The 25,181-nt window shown below is 36.6% G+C and overlaps 1 protein-coding gene across 5 annotated transcripts in view; it reads left to right on the forward strand.

Annotated features, from left to right (window-relative positions):
* Positions 1–25,181, forward strand: part of AGBL3 (ATP/GTP binding protein like 3) — a 137,308-nt gene that overhangs the window by 84,815 nt on the left and 27,312 nt on the right. For all 5 annotated transcript variants that reach the window (XM_025379749.1, XM_025379754.1, XM_025379753.1 and 2 more), the window contains 2 exons: positions 1,934–1,991; positions 3,464–3,535. In XM_025379749.1, coding sequence (XP_025235534.1) covers positions 1,934–1,991; positions 3,464–3,535 — 130 coding nt within the window. The remainder of the gene's footprint in view (positions 1–1,933; positions 1,992–3,463; positions 3,536–25,181) is intronic.

Raw genomic sequence — 25,181 nt, forward strand, 5'->3', positions numbered from 1 at the left:
TCAGCTCACTTCAAGCTCCGCCTCCCGGGTTCACGCCATTCTCCGGCCTCAGCCTCCCGAGTAGCTGGGACTACAGGCGCCCACCACCTCGCCCGGCTAGTTTTTTGTATTTCTTAATAGAGACAGGGTTTCACCGTGTTAGCCAGGATGGTCTCGATCTCCTGACCTCGTGATCCGCCCGTCTCGGCCTCCCAAAGTGCTGGGATTACAGGCTTGAGCCACCGCGCCCGGCCCAATTTTTTTTTTTAATGTATGTATTGCAAGACACATATTTATTTAGTTCTCACAAATATATCCATAGAGTGGTTTTCTTCACCTATCCAAGCTACATTTAATGTAAAATATTATAAATCCCTTTATATTAAATGCTCATGTATTTGCATCTTTCTTGATTGGAGCTTTTAAAATTGTATGAAATCATTATATTTAATGTTAGATACTTCCAAATGGAAAATAATCTTCATTTGGTCAAATGCTTTGAGCAAGTTGCATACATTCTAAGTCTGCCCATAAGCTAACAGGAGATTGTGGTCACTTACCTTGAAATTCCTACCCGTCTTTCACAGAAAGAGTGAACAATCTCATTTTCACTCAGGTAAATGGCTGAGGACAACTTAAATTCATGCTCTTGAACTGACTATTTCTTACTTTGTTTGCTTATAAGATATCAATACATCCCTAAAATAATATTGGTAAATTATTTTAAAAATATTTCAGTTAACTTTGTTTCCCACCATGACACTCACTTGTTGATTCTGAAGACTTTCAACAAAAACAATTATAAATTACTGTGATTAGAAATTGTAGCTCATGTACATAAGATCACTGACCTGGTGATATTTTTCTGTAGGATAAGTGTAATCGTTTATTATGGCTCACAGAATCATTTCACTCAAGAGATGGGAGCCAAAAATTACAAGAGTTTATCAAATCAAGTCTTACTAATTTTCTTCAGCCTGATTTCACTCCTTGTCTTGCCAATGCCTGGTGATTACATAATATCACTACTTTTAAATTTGCGTAATTTTTTCTAGAATGTTTCTTTCTTCAATAATCAAATTTTGATATTTACATTTTTCTCCCATTTTCATACTGATTTTGCCCATTTTTTTTGCTGCCAATCAATTATATATATGAAGAGGTGGGTTTGAGCTTTTAACTCCATTTCATAGTCTACTTTTATTATGGGTTGTTTTTGTTTTTGTTTTGTTTTTTGAGATGGAGTCTAGCTCTGTCGCCCAGGCTGGAGTGCAGCAGCGCAATCTCAGCTCACTGCAACCTCTGCCTCCCAGGTTCAAGCGATTCTCCTGTCTCAGCCTTCCAAGTAGCTGGGATTACAGGTGCCTGCCACCACGCCCCACTAATTTTTTTTTTTTTTAGTAGAAACGGGGTTTCACCATGTTGGCCAGGCTTGTCTCGAACACCTGACCTCAAGTGATCCGCCCGCCTCGGCCTCCCTAAGTACTGGGATTACAGGTGTGCACCGTGCCCGGCCTCATCTTTTTATATATAAGCACAGTTTTGCAATCTGTTTATATATTTTACATAATTTTATATCTTTTCACCCATTTCACACTTTTATCTTCCCATATGTTTGTTCTTCTAATTTAAGTAAGTGAGATTATAAGAATACCGTTTTTTTGGTCTCTTTCTTATTACAAATAAATTCTATGTGATGTGGAAAAATTTTAAGCCTCCTTTACTGCCAAAATATAGTATCAATATTTTCTTCTACTCATTGATGCAGGAGAATAGTGTAGTGAAAAATATTAGAAGATTCTGATTTATAAGATAATTTTGGTCATTCTAAACCTGTAAGGATGAAATGAGGAATATTTATTAAAAATGCACAATACTATAAATCGTATAGGAAATATACCCCATTTCATGTTGATAAAATAGCATTGTTTTCCTTGATTCTACATTCCATTAGGTTTATGATAGAGGACATTTACTGCAAAGGCACAAACAATCAAATTCTGATGTGAAAGGTAATATTCTGCTTCTACCTTCTCATAAACAGTTAATTCATTTACTCATCTAGGAATTGTTGGTGCCACAACTTTGAGGCTGCCACTGTGCTTGGTGCTAGGGATATTAAATGTATATGATACCATTTCATCCCTGCAGGACCTCATCCTTTAATCAGGAAAGAAACAACAAGCCAAGTGCAGTGTCATAGACGCAATGCCAGTAGTCTGTTCAGGGTCCCCAGGGAGCACAGAGAAAGGAGTGGTTAATTACATTGGAGAATAGAGAGGTCCACGTATTTGAGGGCTATCACCAAGGTTTTGAAAGTTTGCCCCCAAAGGGAAAGGGATTTTATGTTTTAAAAACCATCTTTTTCCTCTCATTTCATAATTTAATAGAAGATGAGCCCAGGAGACAAATTAATTCATAGACTGTTCATTGGCTTCTACTGCAACCTGCTAAGTCTGATGTGAATCTTTAACTGACGCTCTAGCATCACTGGTTTTTTTTTCTTTCTTAATTTCTGTCATCTTATCTTTAGTTGAGGTCCTTTGCAGGGGGAATCATATAATTTAGGCAATATTTTAATTTTATCTAAAATACTTAATTTTATGTGTGTATATATATATTAATTTATTGTTCATTTTTATCTACCTATTTCCCAAAAGGATTTGAGGTAACCTAATTACACACACACACACACACACACACACAGACACACTCATATATCCATTTAGTTTATGATGTAGCAAAATAATAAAAAATATAAATGGAGATAAGAACCTAAGAACCATGCCAAGGAAAGGGGAGAATACTATTATAATTAAAATAGTCAATTCACTTAAACTTTATTTTTTCTGATAATGGTCAGCTAGGCATATTCAGCTGCTTTTTATAAGTAGCTTTTATGTATTCTTTTGTTAACATTTTACTGTCAAAAATTAAAAATAAAGATAAGCAAAAGAAAGCAAAAATTACATTTTAGAATATTTATTTTAAACGCTTTCCCATATTCATCCACATACACACCATGTTAATGAATCACATAATCATCGCATTATTTTGCAACTTACTTTTTAATTTTAAATTCCAGTATATTATAAACCTCTTCATATGTATATAAATGGTGGCAAAGTATTCCATTCTATTAATTAAGCCATCCCCAGTGTTAAACTTACATTTTGTTTCCAATTTTTTTCCTATTGTAAACAACAATGAAAACTTTATAACTCTCTATTTGTGTGTTTTCTTAATTATTTCTTTATAACAAATTCCTAGAAAAGGAATTGCTGACCCAAAAGGTATGAACATTTTTAAATGCAACAAAAATTTGTAACATTTGAAGACTGCTTATTTTAATTTCACTGAACTAAACTGCTGTCTACAAGTTATTTACTAGCATTTGTCACTTTGAAAAAAGATGAAAAATATGAAATGTAAATGGGCGAATTAATTATTTTCATGCTACTATGATCTTTATCATCTTCTCTAGATACAAGGCCAAATGAACCAGGTGATTATATGGTTGATTATTTCAGAAGACAGTTACCTAATCAAGGTTTGGGTGAGTAAAATAGGCACACAGACAGTAATGAGTGGTCCCCTATGATCTGAATGTTATTTTTCTCTCTAGCTCTAGAAATACACAGCGGAAACAGTAGAACTTTACTGTATGTCAATTTGCTTTCTTTTAATTTCATCCAGTCAAAACCAAAACAAAAGAATATTCATCTCATCGTCTAATCTTTTCATTCGCATCTCACCAAGTCTTAGAGCAGAGAGAGGCCCTGAGAGTGCTCTAGTCTCACCTGCTCATGACAGGCCCCAGGCTCATCCAGCCTCTGGCTGACTACACTTGGTGACAAGTACTTTACTAAACTGCAGTATAATTCATTCCATTGCTAAAGAGCTATAGCATTGAAAAAGTTTATTTTCAATAAACTTTAACAATAAAAAGTTTAAAATACATGTCCTTGTAAATTTCATCCACTTCTTTTAATCTGTCCTCTCTAATAACACAAAATAGTGAAGAAACCTTAAAGGTAGATAATTTTGACTGATGCAGTTTCCCCAATTCTCCTTGAAATAATGCAATTGTAATACCTTCTCTGTTTTTTTAAAAAGTTGTCATTTATTTCCCTGAAACGTTCCGTGTTTCTTTCAACCATCCATAAAATACCGTGATTCAAGTCCCTTTACCATTTTATTTTACTTTTTTTTGTTGCTATTCAAGCTTAAATGAAACTGAGCACAGTATTGTAGATGTTGCCTAATGAGTGCAAAATATATCTTCATTTTTATTTGCTCCTTTATAGATACTAGGTTTCCATTAATGCGGTTTAAGATTATATTTCTTCTTTTGAAAATTATCCTAAAATATTGACATATTGGATTTCATATATTCAAACCTTTAACGTTTTATTTTCATAGTGCTACTGCTAAGTTGTATTTCCTCCATTCTCTACTTCTTCACTTGCTATTTGGTTCATTGTGCTTGACCTTAAATTTATTCCTGTTAAATTTAAATTTAACCTTCTTAGATTCAGCCTTTCACGAACTATTGATCTTTATTATGTCATATTGTTATACTCTATATATATATGCATGTGTGAATACATATGTGCGTATATATACATACATGCATATGCATATACATAGATACATGTATTTGACCTCTTGTCAAAGCTTCAGACCCTGTATGTAACTATCTGCTATACATCTCCACACAGCTGTCCCACATATCCAAATTCAAATTCATCTAATTCCACACTAAATACTCTTTCTCACATATTCTCAATAACATTGATGGCAGTACTATCTCTATAACCACTCCAGCTACAAATCTGATCGGTATCCTTTTTTCTCACTTTCACTTCTGTCGCCCATATCCAGTCAACCACTGAATCCAGATGATTTTACCTCATAATCTCTTTTTCTCTATCTTGACTACCATCATTAACTACCATCATTCTTTTCAGATTCTTATCATCATCCACTTACCAGAAGTACTACAGTTTTCTAGTCCATCTCCCTGCCATCATTATTGTCATTCTAATTACACCCTTCATACTACCATCGAAGTGATTTACCAGAAACACAAATCCGACTATGCAACATCACCACCTAAAGCCTTTTAGTGATTCCCAGTCATCTAACAGGGGCTGGACTGACACTGCCCTAAGACTGGCACTGGCTTTTCTTTAGGCTTTCTCTTTCTCATTTTAATTTCTTTTTACACTTAATTTTAAAATAATTTCAAGAATAGTAAAAAAAACTTTCTCTGTCTATTAAAATAATCAGTCTATCTTTTTTCCCATTATCCACAAGTTGTAGCATGCTCTTGTACCCCTAAAAACCTCCACCTATATTCTCTAAGAAAAAGAACATTCTCTTACATTAAAATCAGGAAATTCAACTTGATACAACACGATTTTGTATCATATGTAATACAATTTTGCCAAATGTCCCAATAGTGTTCTTTAGAGCAAACTTACTATCTAATTCAAGGTGTAATTCAGGATCGTGAATTGCATTGAATTATCATATTTCTTTATTCTCTTTATTTGGAACATTGGCTCAGCCTTTCTTTGTCATTCGCAACACCGTCATTTTTAAAGATTATTGGCAAGTCGTCTTATAGAATATCTGGTTTTAAAATTTTCATGAACAAAAGAATTACCAAAAGAGTTTATGTAAATCTCAGCTTCTGACTGAGTAGGTCTTTGATGTCACCCCTTAATTTGTATGTTTATATGGGATTTCAGATAATTCTGGCATTGATGGCCTGCAGACCACACTTTGCAAGTTACCACTATGGGGGCCACAGTGAAAATTGGTTGGAGGCCAAGCAGTTGGGGCCTAGCCCATCTTGAATAGCTTTCTTATGTAATTTTCTTTCAATAATGGTCTATTACTCAAAATTTTTTCCTTTTATTATTATTTTTAGTTGACATAATAATTGTACCAAGTCTATTTCATCCTGAATAGTTTTCTTATGCAATGTTTCTTTCAATAATGGTCTATAACTCAAAATTTTTTCCTTTTATTATTATTTTTAGTTGATGTAATAATTGTACATATGGGGTACAGTGTGATATTTTGATTCATATATGCAATGTATAATGATCAAATTGAGGTAATTAGCATCACCTCAAACAGTTATCATTTCTTTGTGTTTGGTACATTCAAAATCTGCTCTCCTAGCTATTTGAAAATACATAATAAATTGTTAATTATAGTCACTCTATAGTTCTATGGAACACTAGTCCCTATTCCTCCTATGTAGCTGTAATTAGTATCTGTTAAGCAACCTTTGACTATCTTTCCACCCCCATCCCTCTGTGCTTCTATTAACCACTATTCTATACTCTACTTCTATGAGATCAACTTTTTAAGCTTCCACATATGAATGAGAACATGCAGTATTTATATTCCTGTGGCTGGCTTATTTCACTTAACATAATGTCCTCCAAGCTCATCAATGTTGCCACAAATGACAGAATTTTGTTCTTGTTTATGGTTAAATACCATTCCATTGTGTATATATACCATATTTTCTTTATCATTTCATCTGTTGATGGACACTTAAGTTGATTCCATATCTTGGCTGTTGTGAATAGTGCTGCAATGACCATGAGAGTGCAAATATCTCTTTGACATACTGATTTCATTCTTTTTGGATATATACCCAGTAGTGGGATTGCTGTATCATATGGTAGTTCTGTTTTTAGTTTTCTGGGTAACCTCCATATTATTCTCCAAATGACTGCATAAATTTGCATTCCCACCAAAATTGTGCAGGGATTCGCTTTTCTCCACATCCTCTCCAATACTTATTATCTTTTATCTTTTTGATAATAGCTATTCTAACAGATATGAGATCATATCACCTTGTGGTTTTAATTTGCATTTCTCTGATGATTAGTGCTGTTGAGCATTGTTCCATATACCTGTTGGCCATTTGTATGTCTTCTTTTCAGAGATGTCTGTTCAGCTCATTTGCCCATTTTTAAAGTAGGTTATTTTTGTTTGTTTATTTTTGCTATTGAGGTAAGTTCCTTATATATTCTGGATATTAATCCCTTGTCAGATAATTTGCAAATGTTTTCTCTCATTTTGCAGGTTATCTCATCACTCTGTTGATTGCTTCATTTGCTGTGCAAAAGATTTTCAGTTTGATAGAATTCCATTTGCCTATATTTGCTTTAGTTGCTTGGGCTTTTGAGGTCTTATCCATAAAATCTTTCATCAGACCAATGTCCTGAAGCATTTCCCTCATGTTTTCTTCTGGTAGTTTCATAGTTTGGGGTCTTACATTTAAGTTCTTAGTCCATTTTGAACTGACCTTTTTTATAGTGAGAGATAGGAGTCCAGTTTCATTTTTCTGTATTTTGATATCTAGTTCTCCTGGCACAGTTTATTGAAGAGATTATCATTCCCCTATGAATGTTCTTGGCACCTTTGTCAAATATCAGTTTTCTGTAAATAAGTAGATTTATTTTGGGGTTCTCTGTTCTCTCTCATTGGTCTGCATATCTGTTTTTATGTTTTTAACCATGCTGGTTTGATTACTATTGCCTTCATTTTGAAGTCTGGTAGTGTGATCCCTCCAGATTTATCCCTTTTGCTATTTGGGGTCTTCTGTGGTTCTGTACAAATTTTAGGATTGTTTTTTCCATTTCTGTGAAGAATGTTATTGGTATTTTGATAGGGAGTGCATTGAATCAACAGATAACTTTGGATAGTATGGATATTTTCACACTGTTAAGTCTTCCAGTCCATGAACATGGGATGTCTATTTGTATCTTCCTCAATTTTTTTCATCAGTGTTTTATAGTTTTCCTTGTAGAGATATTTCACCTCTTTGGCTAAATTTATTCCTAGGTATTATTTTTTGTAGCTATTGTAAATGGGATTGCTTTCTTGATTTCTTCTTTTGATGGTTTGTTGGTGGGGTATAGAAATACCACTGATCTTTATATGTTGGTTTTGTATCCTTCAACTTTACTAAATTTATCAGTTCTAGGAGTATTCGATAGAGCTTTTAGGGTTTTCTGTATATAAGCTCATGTCATCTGCAAACAGGGACAATTTGACTTCCTTCTTTCCAATCTGGATGCCCTTTATTTCTTTCTCTTGCCTATTTGCTTTGGCCAGAACTTTCATTACTATGTTGAACAAAAGTAAGCATCATTATCTTGTTCCATATCTTAGGGGAAAAGCTTTCAACTTTTCCTCACTCAGTATGATACTGGGTGTGGGTTTGTCTTGTATGGCCTTTATTGTGTTGAGGTACATTCCTTCCATACCTTATTTGGTGAGAGTTTCTGTCACAAAGAGATGTTGAATTTTATCAAATGCTTTTTCTGCATATATTGAGATGATCATAGGGTTTCTGTCCTCCATTTTGTTGATGTGATGTATCACGTTTATCAATGTGTGTATATTGATTCATCCTTGTATCCCTGGGATGAATTCCACTTGATCATGGTGAATAATTTTTTCAGTGTGTTTCTGGATTTAGGAGATTTGGTTTGTTAGTATTTTTTTTGAGGATTTTTACATCTTTTTTTATCAAGAACATGGGCCAATAGGTTTCTTTTTCTTGTTGTGTCCTTGTCTGGTTGATACCAGGGTAATATTAGTCACACAGAATAAGTTTGGAAGAATTTCCTCATCTTCAATTTTCTAAAAGAGTTTGAGAAGAACTGATATTTGTTCTTCTTTAAATGTTTGGTAGAATTCTACAGTGATGTCATGAAGTCCTGGGGTTTTCTTCAATGGAAGACTTTTTATTACAGATTCAATCATTACTCATAATTGGTCTGTTTGGGTTTTCTGTTTCTTCTTTGCTTAATCTTAGTAGATTGTACATGTCTAGGAATTTATTCATTTCTGCTAAGTTTTCTAATTTGTTGGAGTACAGTTGTTTGTAATAGTCTCCAATGATCCTTGTATTTCCGTGGTATCAGTTGTAATATCTTCCTCATTCTGATTTTATTTGGGTCTTTTCTTTTTTTCTCTTTGTTATGAGCTAATGGTTTGTTGATTTTATCTTTCCAAAAAAAAACCCAACTTTTCATTTCATTGATCTTTTATAATTTTTAGTCTCAATTTCATTTATTCTGCTCTGATCTTTATTATTTCTTTCCTTCTACTAATTTTTGGTTTGGTTTGTTCTTGCTTTTCTAGTTCCTTGTGGTGCATAATTAGGTTCCTTATTTGAAATCTTTCTACTTTTTGGATATAGGCATTTATTGCTATAAACTTTCCTCTTAGTGTGCTTTTGCTATATCCCATAGGTTTGGTATGTTGTGTTTCTATTTACATTGGTTTCAATATATTTTGTAATTTCTTTTTTACTTTCTTCAGCAGTAATTCAGAAGTATGTTGTCTAATTTCCATGTAACTATACAATTTTGGAAGTTCTTCTTGTTATTGACTTCTAGTTTTATTCCATTGTGGTCAGAGAAGATACTTGATATCATTTCAGTTCTTTTAAATTTCTTGAAAATTATTTTGTTCCCTAACATAAGTCTTAGAGGATGTTCCATGTGCTGATGGAAGGAATGTGTATTCTGCACCTGTTGGATGAAATGTTCTGTAAATGTTTACTAGGTTCATTTGTTCTAAAGTGCAGTTTAAGTTCAATGTTTCTTTTTTATTTTCTGACTAGATGATCTGTCCAGTGATGGCAGTGATGTGTTAAAGTCCTCTTTGATATTATTATATCAAATTCTATCTCTCCCTTTAGGTCTAATAATATTTGCTTTATGTTTCTGGGTGCTCCAGTGTGGGGTGCATATATAGTCACAATCATTCTATCTTCTTACTGAGTTGATCCTTCATCCTTAGAACCTTCTTTGTCTCTTGTTTATAGTTTCTGACTTAAAGTCTGTTTTATCTGATATAAGTATAGATACTTCTGCTCACTTTTGGTTTCTGTTTGTGTGGAATATTTTTTCCATCCCTTCAGTTCAGTCTAAATGTGTCTTTATGGTGTAGTAAGTTTCTTGTAGGCAGCATATAGTTGGTTTTTAAAATCCATTCAGACAGTCTATATCTTTTAAGTGGGGAATTTAATTCACTTACCTTTAAGTTTTTATTAATAGGTGAGGACATACTCCTATCATTTTGTTGTTTTCTGGTTGTTTTGTATGTCCTTTGATCTTTTCCTTCTTATTGTTTATCATTGTCATTTAATGGTTTTCTATACTGATAAGGTTTAATTCTTTTCTCTCTTTTGTATATCTGTTTTACCAGTGAGTTTGATACTTTTATATGTTTTAATGATAGTGATTATCTTTTTCCTTCGAAATGTAGTATTCCCTAGATTATTTCTTGTAAGACCAGTCTAGTGGTGATAAATTACTTCAGTTTTTGCTTGTCTACAACAGACTTTGTTTCTCTCCCATGTCTGAAGGATAGCTTTGCTGGGTCTCATATTCTTGACTGGCAATTTTCTTTTCATTCTGCACGTTGAATTATAATCCCATTCTCTTCTAGCCTGTAAAGTTTCTGCAAAGAAATCTGTTGTTAGTCTAATGATGATTCCCTTGTGTGTGACTTGATGCTTTTCTCTTGCTGTTTTTAGAATTCTTTGTCCTTGACTTTTGACAATATGACTGTAATGTGCCTTGATGAGAACCTTTTTTCAGTTGAGACTATTTGGGAAACTTTGAGTTTCCTGGATCTGGATCTCATATGTCTCCCCAGACTTGGGAAGTTTTCAGCTATTATTTCAAGACATTGGTTTTCTACACCTTTCCCTTCTTCTGGAACTCCCATGATATGAATATTTGTTTGCTTAATGGTGTCCCATATGTCTTGCAGGCTTTCTTCACTGTTTTTCATTCTTCTTTTTTTTTTTTAACCTTTTACTGGGTGTTTCAGACTACCTGTCTTTAAGTTCAGAGATTCTTTCCTCTGCTTGATTAAGTCTGCCATCAAAGCTCTTTATTGTAATTTTTATTTCATTCATTGAATGTTTCAGCCATGATAATTCTTTTTTATTATATCTATTTATGTTGAATTTCTTATTCATATTATGAATTGTTTTCCTAATTTCACTGAATTATCTGTCTGTATTTTCTTGTATCTCATTGAGTTTCCTCAGTTTCTCATTGAATTCTTTTTCCAGCAATTCACTGATTTCCTTTTCATGGGAGTTTGGTTATGAAAGTTATTATGGTTCTTTGGTGGTGTCATATTTCCTTGCTTTTTAGGGTTGCTTGTGTCCCTGTATTGATGCCTGTGCATCTGGTGGAATGATTGCCCCTTCCAAACTTTCCAGAGTGGCTTTTGTAGAGAGACTTTCACCTGCAGTTGGGTATCTGTGTGCTATTTGGGAAGGATGTGCTGACTTGTTTCTGGATAGATGCAGTGGTATAGTCTCCATGAAGTTTTCATCTGTGTTCAACATAAGCAATAACTGTGGTTGCCTCAGTGGTATAGGCTGTAGAGGTTTGTGGCAGCAGCAGCAAAGGTTGTTAATCTCTTCACTCTTAAGGGCTTTTGAGGTCTTCCTATTTTTGTTTTCCCCATACTGAGGAGACTTAGCTGAAGAGATCCCACTTGTTGTCAGACCTGACACAACCTACAAGCAGCTGCAGTGGTATGGGGTTCCAGGTGCAGGTGCTTGGAGTGATTGTGGGACCAGGGTCTTAGACTCAAGGACTCATGAAACTATTGTGGCACCTGGATCTTCTGGTGCATGTTCACTGTCTATGGCAGTGTTGGATATAGGTTCCCCCACAGAGCCAGGGTCTATGAATCTGAAGCATCCCATGGGGCCAGGTTGTAGCTGTGATTCTACTCCTAAGCTGGACTCAGCACTGGCCTGACTCTGGGGAGGAAGGAGCACTCTGGAAGTTTGAGCCTAGCAGGCAGGATATGGTTGCAATTCAGGAACCTGAGGCAATAGGACTCAGTGATAACCCAGATTCCAGTGGATGAAGCACTGTGTAGTAGTGACTTTAGACCCTGGAATAGTGAGGGTTGGTATATCACAGACTCTGTGAGACCAGGTGCAAGTACCCCAGAGTGGTGAAGTACAGCTGTCATCTGAGCCCTAGAGGGCCCAGCAGAGCAATGACTCCATTTTCCAGGGAGAAGGTATCTCAGCAGCTCAGACTCTAAGGGGCTAGTTCAACCCCTTGTTTGGCCTGTAGGGTGGGGTGTCTCAGCTCAGCCACTGCTATTTCCTTGGGACACAGGGTACTACATCAGCTCAGTCCTGGGATGCACAACTGCTCAGCTTAGCCAAGACACCAATCCTCCAGGTGGAAATGTACTGCTACAGCTCAGGGCTGGGGGCTGTGACCATTCTGGGTGGCCCAGGCAACATTTCCCTGGGATACAGGGCACTACTGCAGCTTAGGTACTGGGGTACATGACCACTCTGAGTGACCAAGGCACCATTTCCTGGGATACAGTGTACTGCTTTAACTTAGGCACTGGGGAGGCATGACTACACTGAGCAACCAAGGTATTGTTTTCCCAGGAGGCAGGGTACCACCTAAGCTTCACCCTAAGGATGAAAGGGGAGGGAGAGCGTAACAGCTTCAGTTGAGTTTCAGGGAGCTCAGTTTGAGGATGTTGGACCATCAGCCCTGGGGTGTTTCTATAGAGCCTAGTCTCAGGGATGAAGGGGAGCTATAGCTACTTACCCCTGGTGCAAGACATACTTCTGCTGTAGTTCCAGTTCCAGAATGACAGCTCCTTCTCCGTGGGGAGGACAGCTAGTGGAGTCCAGGAAGCTCCTTCAGCTGTGAGGAAGAACTGTGCCTGTAAGGAATGCAGGGGACTCCAGTGGTGAAGTCAGTGGGTGTCCAATGTGTTGATGGAGGTTGCTGGGATCCTCTTGCTTTCTCTTCCTTGCTGTAGGAAGAAGTTCCTCCTGGTTCCCAGCTGACCATGTTTGGAGGATGGGGTGGTAGAGGCCTAGCGTTTCCTTCCATTTTCTATATAGCTTTCCCTAGTTTCTGCACTCACCAGGGTTTCTGTCACTCCTGTCATGCACTCTGGTGCGCTCCCTTAGTTATTTTCATTAAACGTATAGTTGCCCCTCAGTATATGTGGGGGATTTGTTCCAGGACCCCCATGTACACCAAAATCCACACATACTCAAGTCCCACAGTCAGCCCTGTAGAACCCACATTTTCAAAAAATTGACCCTTGATGTACACGGGTTTCACATCCTTTGAATACTGTATTTTTGATCCATGTTTGCTTGAAAAATATCTATGTATAAGTGGATCCACACAGTTCAAACCTGTGTTGTTCACAGGTCACATGTAATTGTTTATTCATTGTTTATTTATTGTTCTTTTTGAGGGGTGCGAACTAGGGTCTTCTAGTCAGCCATCTTGCTGACACTGCTCTGAGAAATAAAAAAAGAAATTTGACAACTTCTAGCTGCAGCATAGAAACCAAGTTCTCTAACATGACATGAAAGACTTCCAGTGATCCTGTGACCCTGACCTTTACAAAGATGATCTTGTTGCGTCACCGTATATCAGTCTTCTCACCTCCTTGCTTCTGCTCATACTGACTTCACTGCCTGAAACATACTTCTCCCTCTCTTCAGCTAGACTAGCTACTCATCATTTAAGGAATAAGCACCAAGGTTTAATAAGATTCAAACAGTTCCTTAAAATAAGAGTGAGATAGATTGAATCATAGTTATGCACAAGTTAGTCTGCTGGCTCAGCGAAGGGAATCTAATCCATCTGGAAATCTGCAAGAACAATTTCTTAAATAAATTAATTCTTAAATCATGATGTAATCTTAACTGAGAAGTTGGGCATTTAGGGTGGAGAGGAAAATCACTTCCTTGACTTCTTAAAAGACTATCGTCAATGGTTCTATGATCTTATATGTAAATGCTTTCCTTACTTGTAATGTAATATGTCTGGGATGGGAGAACTCATTCAGAGCCTTATGATTTCTCTCATCTCTTTCAATATTTATTCTCCCCTTTCCAGTTAGAGGAAAACTCTGTTTAATAGAAAAGAGAAAAGTAACTTGTGAGCTGAGGAACTCTGCTCTTTGTCATCCATAAGTATTACAAAATAATTCCAAAGTATAAATCTGAACATTCACTGGCATATTTTTATTCTGAATATAGCTATGTAAAATTTTGTTGTCAACATTTTCTTCAAATCTTAGTTTATTTGAGGTTTAATCATCCTGAAACTATTCTATGGTTTAGCCACTCTCTTATATTCAACCTTTGTTACATAATCTTTCCATTGTTGTTCACGTTCTTTTAAAAAAATCTGATGTTTCTCTGCTTCCCAATGGTGCCAACTTGTAATAGTGAGTGGTTGTGCTAGATACTTGGGTACAATGGTAAATAAAATATAGCAGAGTGGGTGACAAGTCAATAGACATAGTAATATGAAACAAATGCTACTTACTGTGTTATGGGGTTACATGGGAGTTGTCTGTGTGTAGGAGCAAATCAGAAAAGGTTCCTCAGAAAAGGTAATTGTTAAGATTTCAGGGACCGAATAAATTGAACTTTTTTAAAACCAACTTCTATATCTACTAAGAATTAGAATGAAAAAGTAAGACAAAATACTAGCAAACCAAAAGAGATTATACACAATGACCAAATAGGATTTATCCCAGAAACGCAAGGTTAGTTTAACATATGGAATTATGAAAATTAAACAATATAATATACCATGTTAATAGAATATAAAGAAAAAGACACATGGTCATCTCAATAGATGCAGAAAAAGTATCTGGCAAAATCCAACATTTTTTTCATGATAAAAAAGAGACACTGAACAAATTAGGAAAGATAGAATCTTCCTCTACCAAAAAAAAAGCCATCTTCAAAAATTCTACAGCTAATGTCATAGTTGGTAGTGCAAGACTAAATGCTTTTCTCCCTGAGACCTGGAACAAGACAGGGATATTCACTCTCAACACTTCTATTCAACATTATAATGAAGGCTTAGGCAGGGCAATAAGGCAAAAAAATAAATAAATAAATAAAAGGCATCCAGATTAGAAAGAAAAAAGCAAAGCCATCTCTATCTGTAGAATATATGTTCTTGTATACAGAAAATCTGAAGGAACACACACACATACACATACCACACTATTAGCACTAATATTTAAATGAGTTCAACAAGGTTGCAGGATAAAAGATCAATAGGCAAAAATCAGTTGTAATGAATGAACTGTATGGTATGTGAATTACATCTTCAAAAATCTGTTATAAAAATCAGTTATACCTCTATACACTAGCAATGAACATTTTGAAAATGAAATTAAGAAAACAATTCCATTTACATTAGCATCAAAAAGAACAAAAAACTTATGAATAAATTTTACAAAAGAAGTACAAGACTTATAAACTGAAAACTACAAAAAACAGTTGAACTATATTAAAGAAGCTCTAAATAAATGGCAAGATAACTCTATTCAGTGCAATCCCTATCAAAATGTCAGCGACCTTTTGTGCAGAAACTAACAAACCAAGCTTGAAATTTATATGGAAATGCAAAGGACCCAGAATAACCAAAGCAATTTTTAAAAAGAACAATGTTTGAGGACTCCTGATATCAAAACTGACTACCAAGCTATAGTAATCGAGACTGTGTGGTACTGGCCTAAGGGTAAATATATAGATAAATGAAATAGGATTGAAAATATGGAAATAAACTTTATATATATTTCAACTGATTTTTCAACAAAGATGCTAGGACAATTGGATGGGGAAAAAAATAGTCTTTTCAGCAAATTGTACTGGGACAACTGGATATCTACATGCAAAAGAATGAAGTTGGCCCTGTTCCTTATACAATACACTAAAAATAATTGAAAATGGATCATAGAAACAAATGTAGGAGTTAAAACTACTCTTAGAAGAAAACATAGACTTACTATTTAAGCAGACAGTAAGGGTCCTTCTTGTTTTAGCTCCAACATGAATAAAGCTTGAAAGTCAACATTCCTGTCCTTACAAGAAAAAGCCGAACAAACTAAAAATCAGCATCTTATTGGATCCATCAGAGAACGGAGGCTGACAAGTAAACCATCACCCTGAAATCTGAAGAGACAGACGAATCCAGGGAGTCACCGCTGAGATCTGCTTGTCTGAAGCAGAAGCTGTGAGAATCATAAACTGGTAGGAACATTTAAACAGTGATTTTAACAAATTGCCAGAGGCTGAGTGCACACTAGCTTGAAAGTGAGAAACTCCTGGTGGCCATAGTCTTGTATGGAGCTTCACTTTCATGGACTTTATCTTCAGGAATCCCACCAGGTTCTCACAGAGCCAAGAAAGACCTCTTAGTTGCTCTGGGAAGGAGAGAAGAAGAGTAAACATTGTGAAATACACCCAGAGCATTCTCCATAACAAGGGCCTATTCTCTTAGGGTGTTAACTCTAAAAGGAGAAAATCAATAGGTTAGAGACAAATGAAGCATTTATTCAGAATAGGAATTGCAACCTGGGTAGTAGTCAGAGACCATACCACCCAAGAGGGGCAAGAGGCCTTACATTTATAGGAATTTATTCAGATTACATAAGTTGTTTGTCAGATTTTTCATTGGTTTACCAAACAAAGAAGGCTGTAATCATTCGTAGCATGGTGCATTTGCATCAGTTGGCAAGGAAAAACTACATACAGAATCCCTTCAAGACTGGGATCCATTCCCTTGTATTGTTGAGAGCACAGATGTTTGCAAAAGAACTTGGTTTTCATAGTTCCCTTGTTGGTCTCAAAGTTCATCAGCAGTTCAGCATGGAGTCAGTAGCCCAAGATAGAGTCACTGATGTTAAGCCTGGAACTCTGCTAAGTTCACAAGGTGAACAGGCTTTACCAGAACCTTATCCCATTTTGGGGGAGGGATATTTCTGCAACTCCAGCCTCCTGTAGTCTTCCTGTCTCACTGGAGGGTTGGAGGAAGAAAAGCTAAGAAACACTTATTAAGGTCACAGCCCAGGAACACAGGCCCACTCAGACTGAGATTTAAAAATAAGTTTATAGGATACTTCCTCTCCCCCATACCTTACCACCACACCAACATGACTCCAGTATAATCACAGTGGCTTACAGCTGATAGAGCAGCAAGAAAGACACAGATTCTATCTGATAAGTTGTTCTTTGGAAATTCTAAAGACAACAGGAGAGACAAAAACAAAGATCCTAGAGGAATTCCAAGCCTTCGATACCAGTGGCTACAGCAAACATTAAACAGTCTAATTCTTTGTCAGATTAATATAAAACCCCATAGTAAAGGCCTATTAATTTCAGTTTTTGTTACCCACTGTCCTATGACCAACAAAAGATTTTAAAGCATTTTAAAAAGCAAGAAAATACAAAAGCCATATGTTATCTTTGCTTTCAGTTCCCCAAAATAGAAAATGGAAGCAACACTTTTTTTTGTGCTAATTGGATACATCATAGATTATCCACCATTCAAAGTCACTGTCACTTTTTTTCCCCTTGACTGCTGATGTTGGCAACCATGATTTTTGCTGCTCACAATAATAGATCATCCAGGGGAGCATCACTCTGAGTAGAGGTGGACTGACGTGCAACTTAAGTGTGTTGCAATCTAGAGTGCTAACAATTCATCTTTGGGCAGGATGCAGTGACTCACGCCTGTAATCCCAGCACTTCGGGAGGCCGAGGCAGGCAGATCACCTGAGGTCAGGAGTTCAAGATCAGCCTGGCCAACATGGTGAAACCCTGTCTCTACTACAAATACAAAAATCAGCTGGGTGTAGTAGCATATGCCTGTAGTGCATCCTACTTGGGAAACGGAGGCAGGAGAATTGCTTGAACCTGAGAGGCTGAGGTTGCAGTGAGCCAAGATCGTGCCACTGCATTCCAGCCTGGGTGACAGAGACAGACTCTATCTCGCTCTCAAAAAAAATTAATCTTTGACTTTGCCTGTGAGTTTACTGTTTTGCTTATATTGAGATAGAACTAACTTAATTTCAGTGTTGTAAATATTGGGATCATGTTTCTTAAGAGGTCAGACAATGAAAAGAGAATTAGTATAATACCAATGCCAGCATGGCCCAAACGTCACCAAAAAAGAAAAAGAGGAAAGAAAGAAAGAGAGAGAAAAAGAGAGACAGAAAGGAAAGAAAGAAAGAAAAGAAAGAGGGAGGAAGGAAGGAAAAGAAAAGAAAGAAGGAAGGAGGGAGGGAAGGAAGGAAGAAAGAAAAAGAAAGAAAGGAAGAAAAGGAAAGGAAGGAAGGAAGAAAAGAAAGAAAGAAAGAAAGAAAAAAGAAAGAAAAGAGAAAGAAAGAAAAGGAAGGAAGGATATATATGGCTATTCTAAGAAAAGAAAGAAAGAAAGAGAAAGAGAGAGAGAGAAAGAAAGAAAGAGAGAGAGAAAGAAAGAAAGAAAAAGAAAGAAAAAGAAAGAAAGAAAAAGAAAGAAAGAAAGAAAGAAAGAAAGAAAGAAAGAAAGAAAGAAAGAAAGAAAGAAAGAAAGAAAAGGAAGGAAGGATATATATGGCTATTCTTTTAACGACTGGTGGAAGAACATATACAACTAGGAAGATACCCAAAATAGAACATCACCAAAAAAGAAGAGAAAGAAGGAAAGAAAAGGAAGGAAGGAAGGAAGGAAGAAAGAAAGGAAGGAAGGAAGAGAAAAGGAAGGAGGGATATATATGGCTAGTCTTTTAACGACTGGTGGAAGAACATATACAACTAGGAAGATACCCAAAATAGAGCATATGACAAAATATGCAGAAAAGAATTTGGGACTGTGCATCATAAAGGAAAGGATGTGAAAGCACACATGAAGATTGAACCTCAGGAGTCCTGGAAGAAACAAGCAAGTACTTCTAAATCAATTGAAAGTGTTTTTATGACCCAAGAAGATACCAATGCTCAACTGAATATAATAGCTGGTGAATTCACTTGGGCATACCACACAAATGAATGCTTATCACATCATTCATTCCCTTGATTGCTTGATGAAACAAAGTAAAATTACATTTCCTGGTTCAAAGGTTACAACTAAAATATCCCGTGGGTCAACAAAGGGAAAATTTTGTAAAAGATGTGTTGGCCTCTTAAAGGGTAGAGCTCATTTTGTCAGATCTTATCAGCAATAACGTTTTCTACAGTGTATCAAGTGATACACTGAATCATGGCAACAAAAGAAAAAATCCCCATGGCTTTTAGGTACTTTGATTTGAAAAGTGGGGTTTCAAATAATCTTGATTTCTATGAATATTTTAATGAAACCAAAGAAAACATAAAACCAAATATTGCTAGCTAATATTTTGTCCAAATACTGACTAGACTTTGCTCATCAATCTGCATTATTGGCAGTGAAAATGTAAATTTTGGCACGTTTCATTCAGTCTGTGAACTTCTTATCAAAGAAAATGAAAAGATCTTACCCACTAAATGTCTTCCACACTTTGTACTGTGAAGGGTATGATTTGCTAGCCTGTGACATTGAGGCTTTTGTAATAAAAGTTTGGGGTCACTTTTTAATTTCCTGAAAACATACAGAAGCACTGAATGAGACTTCTGACTTTATAGAAATAGAAGAAGATATCCTCCTTAGACATGTACCTGAGTTGTTTGATATTATATGTAGGTTGTGACAAAGACATGTATGGTAAAAAATGGCATTTGGGAGGAAATAAGACTGACTCAGAACTCAAAACTATGTCACCAGAAAGGAGCATACAAGTTAAACAGTACTAAAATTATAATTTATTTGTAATCTATGCTCAGTTTAAGTTCAAATTACCTCAGTGCTTTAAAAACATTTTTCCCTGAGAAAGAGAAGTTTAACTTGTAGTGACATTCAGTGTGCTTTAGATAATCTATAAACAGGACGTTTTAGATATGGAACCCTACATGACGAATTTATAGATGCAAAGGGACTAAATGACAAACAGCTAGTCTACCAAAATAGGTCTATAGATACAAAGTGAGTGGACAGTTTTGAAAAGCTGGAAACCAATTCCTACAAGTCTAAATACCGGCCATTGCTAATAAGTAAAGTCTAAATACAGTCATCCCTTGGTATCATGGAGGATTAGTTCCAGGATCTCCTACAGATACCAAAATCTGCATATATGCTCAAGTCCTGCTCTAAAATGGCACAGTGTTTGCATATAACCTATGCATATCCTCCAGTATGCTTTAAATCATCTCTAGATTACTTCTAATACCTAACACAATGTGAATGCTACGTAAAAAGTTGTGAGACTGTATTGTTTAGGGAACGATGACAAGGAAAAAAGTCTGCACACGTTTGGTACAGATGCATTTTTTTCCTAAATATTTTCCATCCTCAGTTGGTTAAATCCACGGATGTGAAGCCCACACAAACAATGCCAACTGTATTCCATGCTCAAAACATTTTTGTCGACAGTCTAACTTGATGTCATTGCATTGGAACGATACCAAGAGCAGTGTAATGTGGGCTTGATAAGAGCAGATCTTATCACGGGGAATTTGGCATTCAAGTGTATTCTGTTTAATCACTACATCAAAGAAAGATATCTCAAAGGCTGCAGGCAGTTCAAAGAAGTATTATTGGAAAAAGAAACAGAAAGAGCAAAAATATCCTACTTTATCATGGGATACTAAGAAATATATCCTTGTTAGTTTTTAATAAATATTTACATTGATCTTTCAAAAGGTCTTATCTATAACCTAAGAATATACAATAACAATATGACATATAAAACTTAAATACCCACTAAAGAGCTAAAATCTGTATCAGAGGAGAGAAACATTATAAAAATATTACTTTTCTCACACATACTATTAATCTGTTCTATTACTACTAATTGCCACTGTTACCCAGTCCTGTTGTTGTTTTGCCTAAATAATCGCCTGTATATAACAACAAAGCAAATAATACAGAATAGTAAAAATGGCAAACACTTACTTTCATATTTCATTTTAAAATAATATGTTTATGCAATTATTATATATTAGACTATTTTTTGGCCTGGTATATCTGTGTCCTAGATTGGCTCTCTAAAAAAGTTGGTCACCTTAGTGTACCTGTCACTGTCTTTCATAGATCCTAACATAGATATATTCAGTTCTGAAATGTTTAACACTTATTAGATAGGTTAGGTATTTATATTGTTTGCTGTTCTCTTGAAACAGTTTAATTTAAAGGCTTCCAGGGAAAATATGTACACATGTATTTTGTGTGTCTGAATGAAACAATGGTAGGTTAATTGAAGATAAGCGCAATTAAACTAGCCATTAAATATGTGGATGAAGTAATTGTCGAGAAAGTTAAAAATTAAGTTTTATTGATTTTTAAAACCTAACTTCAGATATTTTATGGCATATTCTCTTTTTTAGTGAAAATACCTGAACGAGCCCCTTCTTGGCTTCTAAAAAAATATTTGAGGTACGAGAACTGTACTTGATTTCTTCTACCTGACTACCTTACACCTTTTCCTCTGTCTTATGAGATTTTGATTTTGAACTAAAGCAACAGGTAAAAGTGACCTTTTGGATAACCATTGCTAATCAGATGTCTCCTCATATTCTACATAGTACCTGGGACTAGGTCAGTTTTACACCTAGTGCCCCACAAGATGTGTTTTAGCAGGCTCTGAGATTTCAATATCCCCAGATTACCCCAATAGATGCCTTAAAATCTAGTTAGATATTTATTTCTGTGCATTTAGCATTGCATTGTCTGAATTTCTCTTTTTTTTTTTTTTTTTTTTTTTTTGGAGACGGAGTCTAGGTCTGTTGCCCAAGCTGGAGTGCAGTGGCAGGATCTCGGCTCACTGCAAGCTCCACCTCCCGGGTTCACGCCCATTCTCCTGCCTCAGCCTCCAGAGTAGCTGGAACTACAAGTGCCCGCCACCACGCCTGGCTAATTTTTGTATTTTTAGTAGAGACAGGGTTTCACCGTGTTAGCCAAGATGGTCTCAATCTCCTGACCTCGTGATCTGCCCGCCTCGACCTCCCAAAGTGCTGGGATTACAGGCGTGAGCCACTGCGCCCAGCCGGCGAGTTTCTCTTTTTAAAAAGAAACACTGCTGGCATAAGATAATTATTTAGCACTTTAGAATAAATGACAATCAAATGTTTTACTATCCATTGTAGCAACTGGAGCACTGGTCATGGGGGGATAAGAATAATACTAAAAACTGGAGGAAGAAGAGAATGGGAAATCAAATATAACAGACAAACTTTATAGTTTTGTCTAAACCAGTAATTATTATATCTCTATCGCCCTTGGCAAGTTTCCCCTTACTTAGGAATAATATAAACAACTGTCTGGACGGTGGAATAGGTAACCATAGGTAAGTATTTGAGAACCAGCTAGATTTGTGCAACAGAGAGACCGTGGTATATCTTTTCTTCTTTCCTGGCTTCTCTTCTAAAAACTTAGTTTCTGTTAATAAAATGGGTTCTGATGAAAGATGTAGACTCTCTTGCTCCAGAAATATAGAAATTTAGGTAAGAGACCAACATGTAAAGCATCTTTGGGCCTACTTTTACTCGGATCTAGAATTGATTATTTTAAACTGACTTAATTTTTAAACATGTATTATTTATCATGTCCTATGGAGAGAAATCAAATGATATATCAAGACAAAAGAAGGTAATAGAAAAAGTACTGAAGTTAGAAGATGTGAATGCTAGACCTGCCTCTGCCCCTTACTAGTTATGTGATCTTGAGCAAATAGCTTAACCTCTCTGATTCCCCTTGTGTAACATGAGAATAACATTGGCCATCCTGCCTACATCATGAGACTGATCAGAGCGCCAAGTATGATAATATATTAAAAGACTTTGCATACCCTGAGGTGTAATATGCAAATATAACATAGCTATTACATTACTCTTACATGAGTAGTTTACTGTTGACAATGAAATCAGAGGACCCAATTTTTTTCATCTCCCAAAGTATGACTCAGAGTCATAGCAAAGACCAACACGAACATTTTTTAGAAATCACTGAGAGGCCAATCTAGGAAAAAAATTCCCCTCACAGGAACTGATTTGTATGGAAACTGTTTCAAAGTGACATCCTTGAAGTCTCCTATGGGCAAACAAACTTCTACTTGGACTGAGAAGACAAGGATACCAACAGAAGGTTGTTACTGGTTTTTATTGTTTAAGATTTTCATACATACAAAGATAGTTTTCACTATATCATCATTAATATCCTATGAAACTTGGATTATGGGAACTACTTTTGTAAAAAGATGGGATCGATAGCTATTTTAGTCCTGTCTGTGAAAAATACTTGCTTTATTTAATTTGCATATGAGTTGAATATAGAAGGAAATTATTTTTTAATACAGCCTTAAAAAAAACTTAATTGCTGTATTCCTAATACTTCCTGTTACTTGATGCCTTTCATCCTCACCACTACCCACCAAGAAAACAAAAAGGCATTCTGGTAACTTCTGCTTCCTAGACATAGGGTTTTCAGTTGGAAACCATTTTTTACTTTATCACTCTTTAGAGTGGCCCTTAACTAATTGAAGACTAATATAGTTCATAGTTTCTGTCTTGGGATATTTCTATACTGAAGTGCCCTACAGAAGGGCAGAAAAGATTGGCTCAGCCTTGATTCCATCATGGTTGATATGGTTTGCCTGTGACCTCACCCAAATCTCATCTTGAATTGTAGCTCCCATAATTTCCATGTGTTGTGGGAGGGACCCAGTGAGAGATAATTAAATCATGGAGGTGGTGTCCCCCATACTGTACTCAAGATCTGATGGTTTTATAAGGGGTTTCCCCTTTCACTTCGCTCTCATTCTTTCTTGCCTGCACCATGTAAGACGTGCCTTTTTCCTTCCATCATGATTGTGAGGCCTCCCTAGCCATGTGGAACTGTGAGTCTATTAAACCTCTTTTCCTTTCTAAATAACCTAGTCTCTAGTATGTCTTTATCAGCAGCATGAAAACAGACTAATACAGTAAATTGGTACCAGTAGAGTGGGGTGCTCCTGTAAAGATGCCCAAAATTCGGTAACAGGGAGAGGTTGAAACAGTTTGGAAGGCTCAGAAGATAGGAAAATGTGAAAAAGTTTGGAACTTGTTGAATGGCTTTGACCAAAATGCTGATAATGATATAGACAATGAAATCTAGGCTGAGGTGGTCTCAGATGGAGATGAGGAACTTGTTGGGAACTGGAGCAAAGGTGACTCTTGCTATGTTTTAGCAAAGAGACTAGCGGCATTTTGCCCATGCCCAAGAGAGTTGTGGAACTTTGAACTTGAGGGAGATGATTTAGGATATCTGGTGGAAGAAATTTCTAAGCAGCAAAGCATTCAAGAGGTGACTTGGGTCCTGTTAAAAGCATTCAGTTTTAAAGGGAAACAGCATAAAAGTTCAGAAAATTTGCAGCCTAACTATGCAATAGAAAAGAAAAACCCATTTTTTGAGGAGAAATTCACACTGGCTGCAGAAATTTGCATAAGTGGCAAGAAGACAAATGTTAATCCCCAAGACAATGGGGAAAATGTCTCCAGGGCATGTCAGAGACCTTTGCAGCAGACCCTTCCATCACAGGCCCAGAGGTCTAGGAGGAAAAAATGGTTTCATGGGCTGGGCCCAAGGCCCCCTTGCTATGTATACCCTAGGTACTTGATATCCCACATCCCAGCTGCTCCCGTCATGGCTAAAAGGAGCTAAGGTACAGCTTGGGCTATGGTTTCAGAGGGTGCAAGCCCCAAGCCTTGGCAGCTTCCACATAGTGTTGAGCCTGCAAATGCACAGAAGTCAAGAACTGGGGTTTGGGAACATCCACATAGATTTCAGAGGATATATGGAAATGCCTGGATGTCCAGGCAGAAGTTTGCTGCAGGGGCAGGGCCCTCATGGAGAGCCTCTGCTAGGGCAGTGTGGAAGGGAAATGTGGGGGCTGGGGGTCAGAGCCCCCACAGAGAGTTCCCACTAGACACTACCTAGTGGAGCTGTGAGAAGAGGGCCAGTGTCTTCTAGACTCCGGAATGGTAGATCCACTGACACCTTGCACCATGCACCTGGAAAGCCACACTCATTGCCAGCCCATGAAAGCAGCTGGGAGGGAGGCTGTACCCTGCAAAGCCACAGAGGCAGAGCTGCCCAAGACCATGGGAACCCACCTCTTGCATCAGCATGACCTAGATGTGAGACATAGAGTAAAAGGAGACCATTTGGGAGCTTTAAGATTTGCCTGCTCTGCTGGATTTCAGACTTGCACAGGGCCTTTAGCCCCTT

The sequence above is a fragment of the Theropithecus gelada genome, chromosome 3, assembly GCF_003255815.1.
Source record: "Theropithecus gelada isolate Dixy chromosome 3, Tgel_1.0, whole genome shotgun sequence".
Classification (NCBI taxonomy): Eukaryota; Metazoa; Chordata; class Mammalia; order Primates; family Cercopithecidae; genus Theropithecus; species Theropithecus gelada.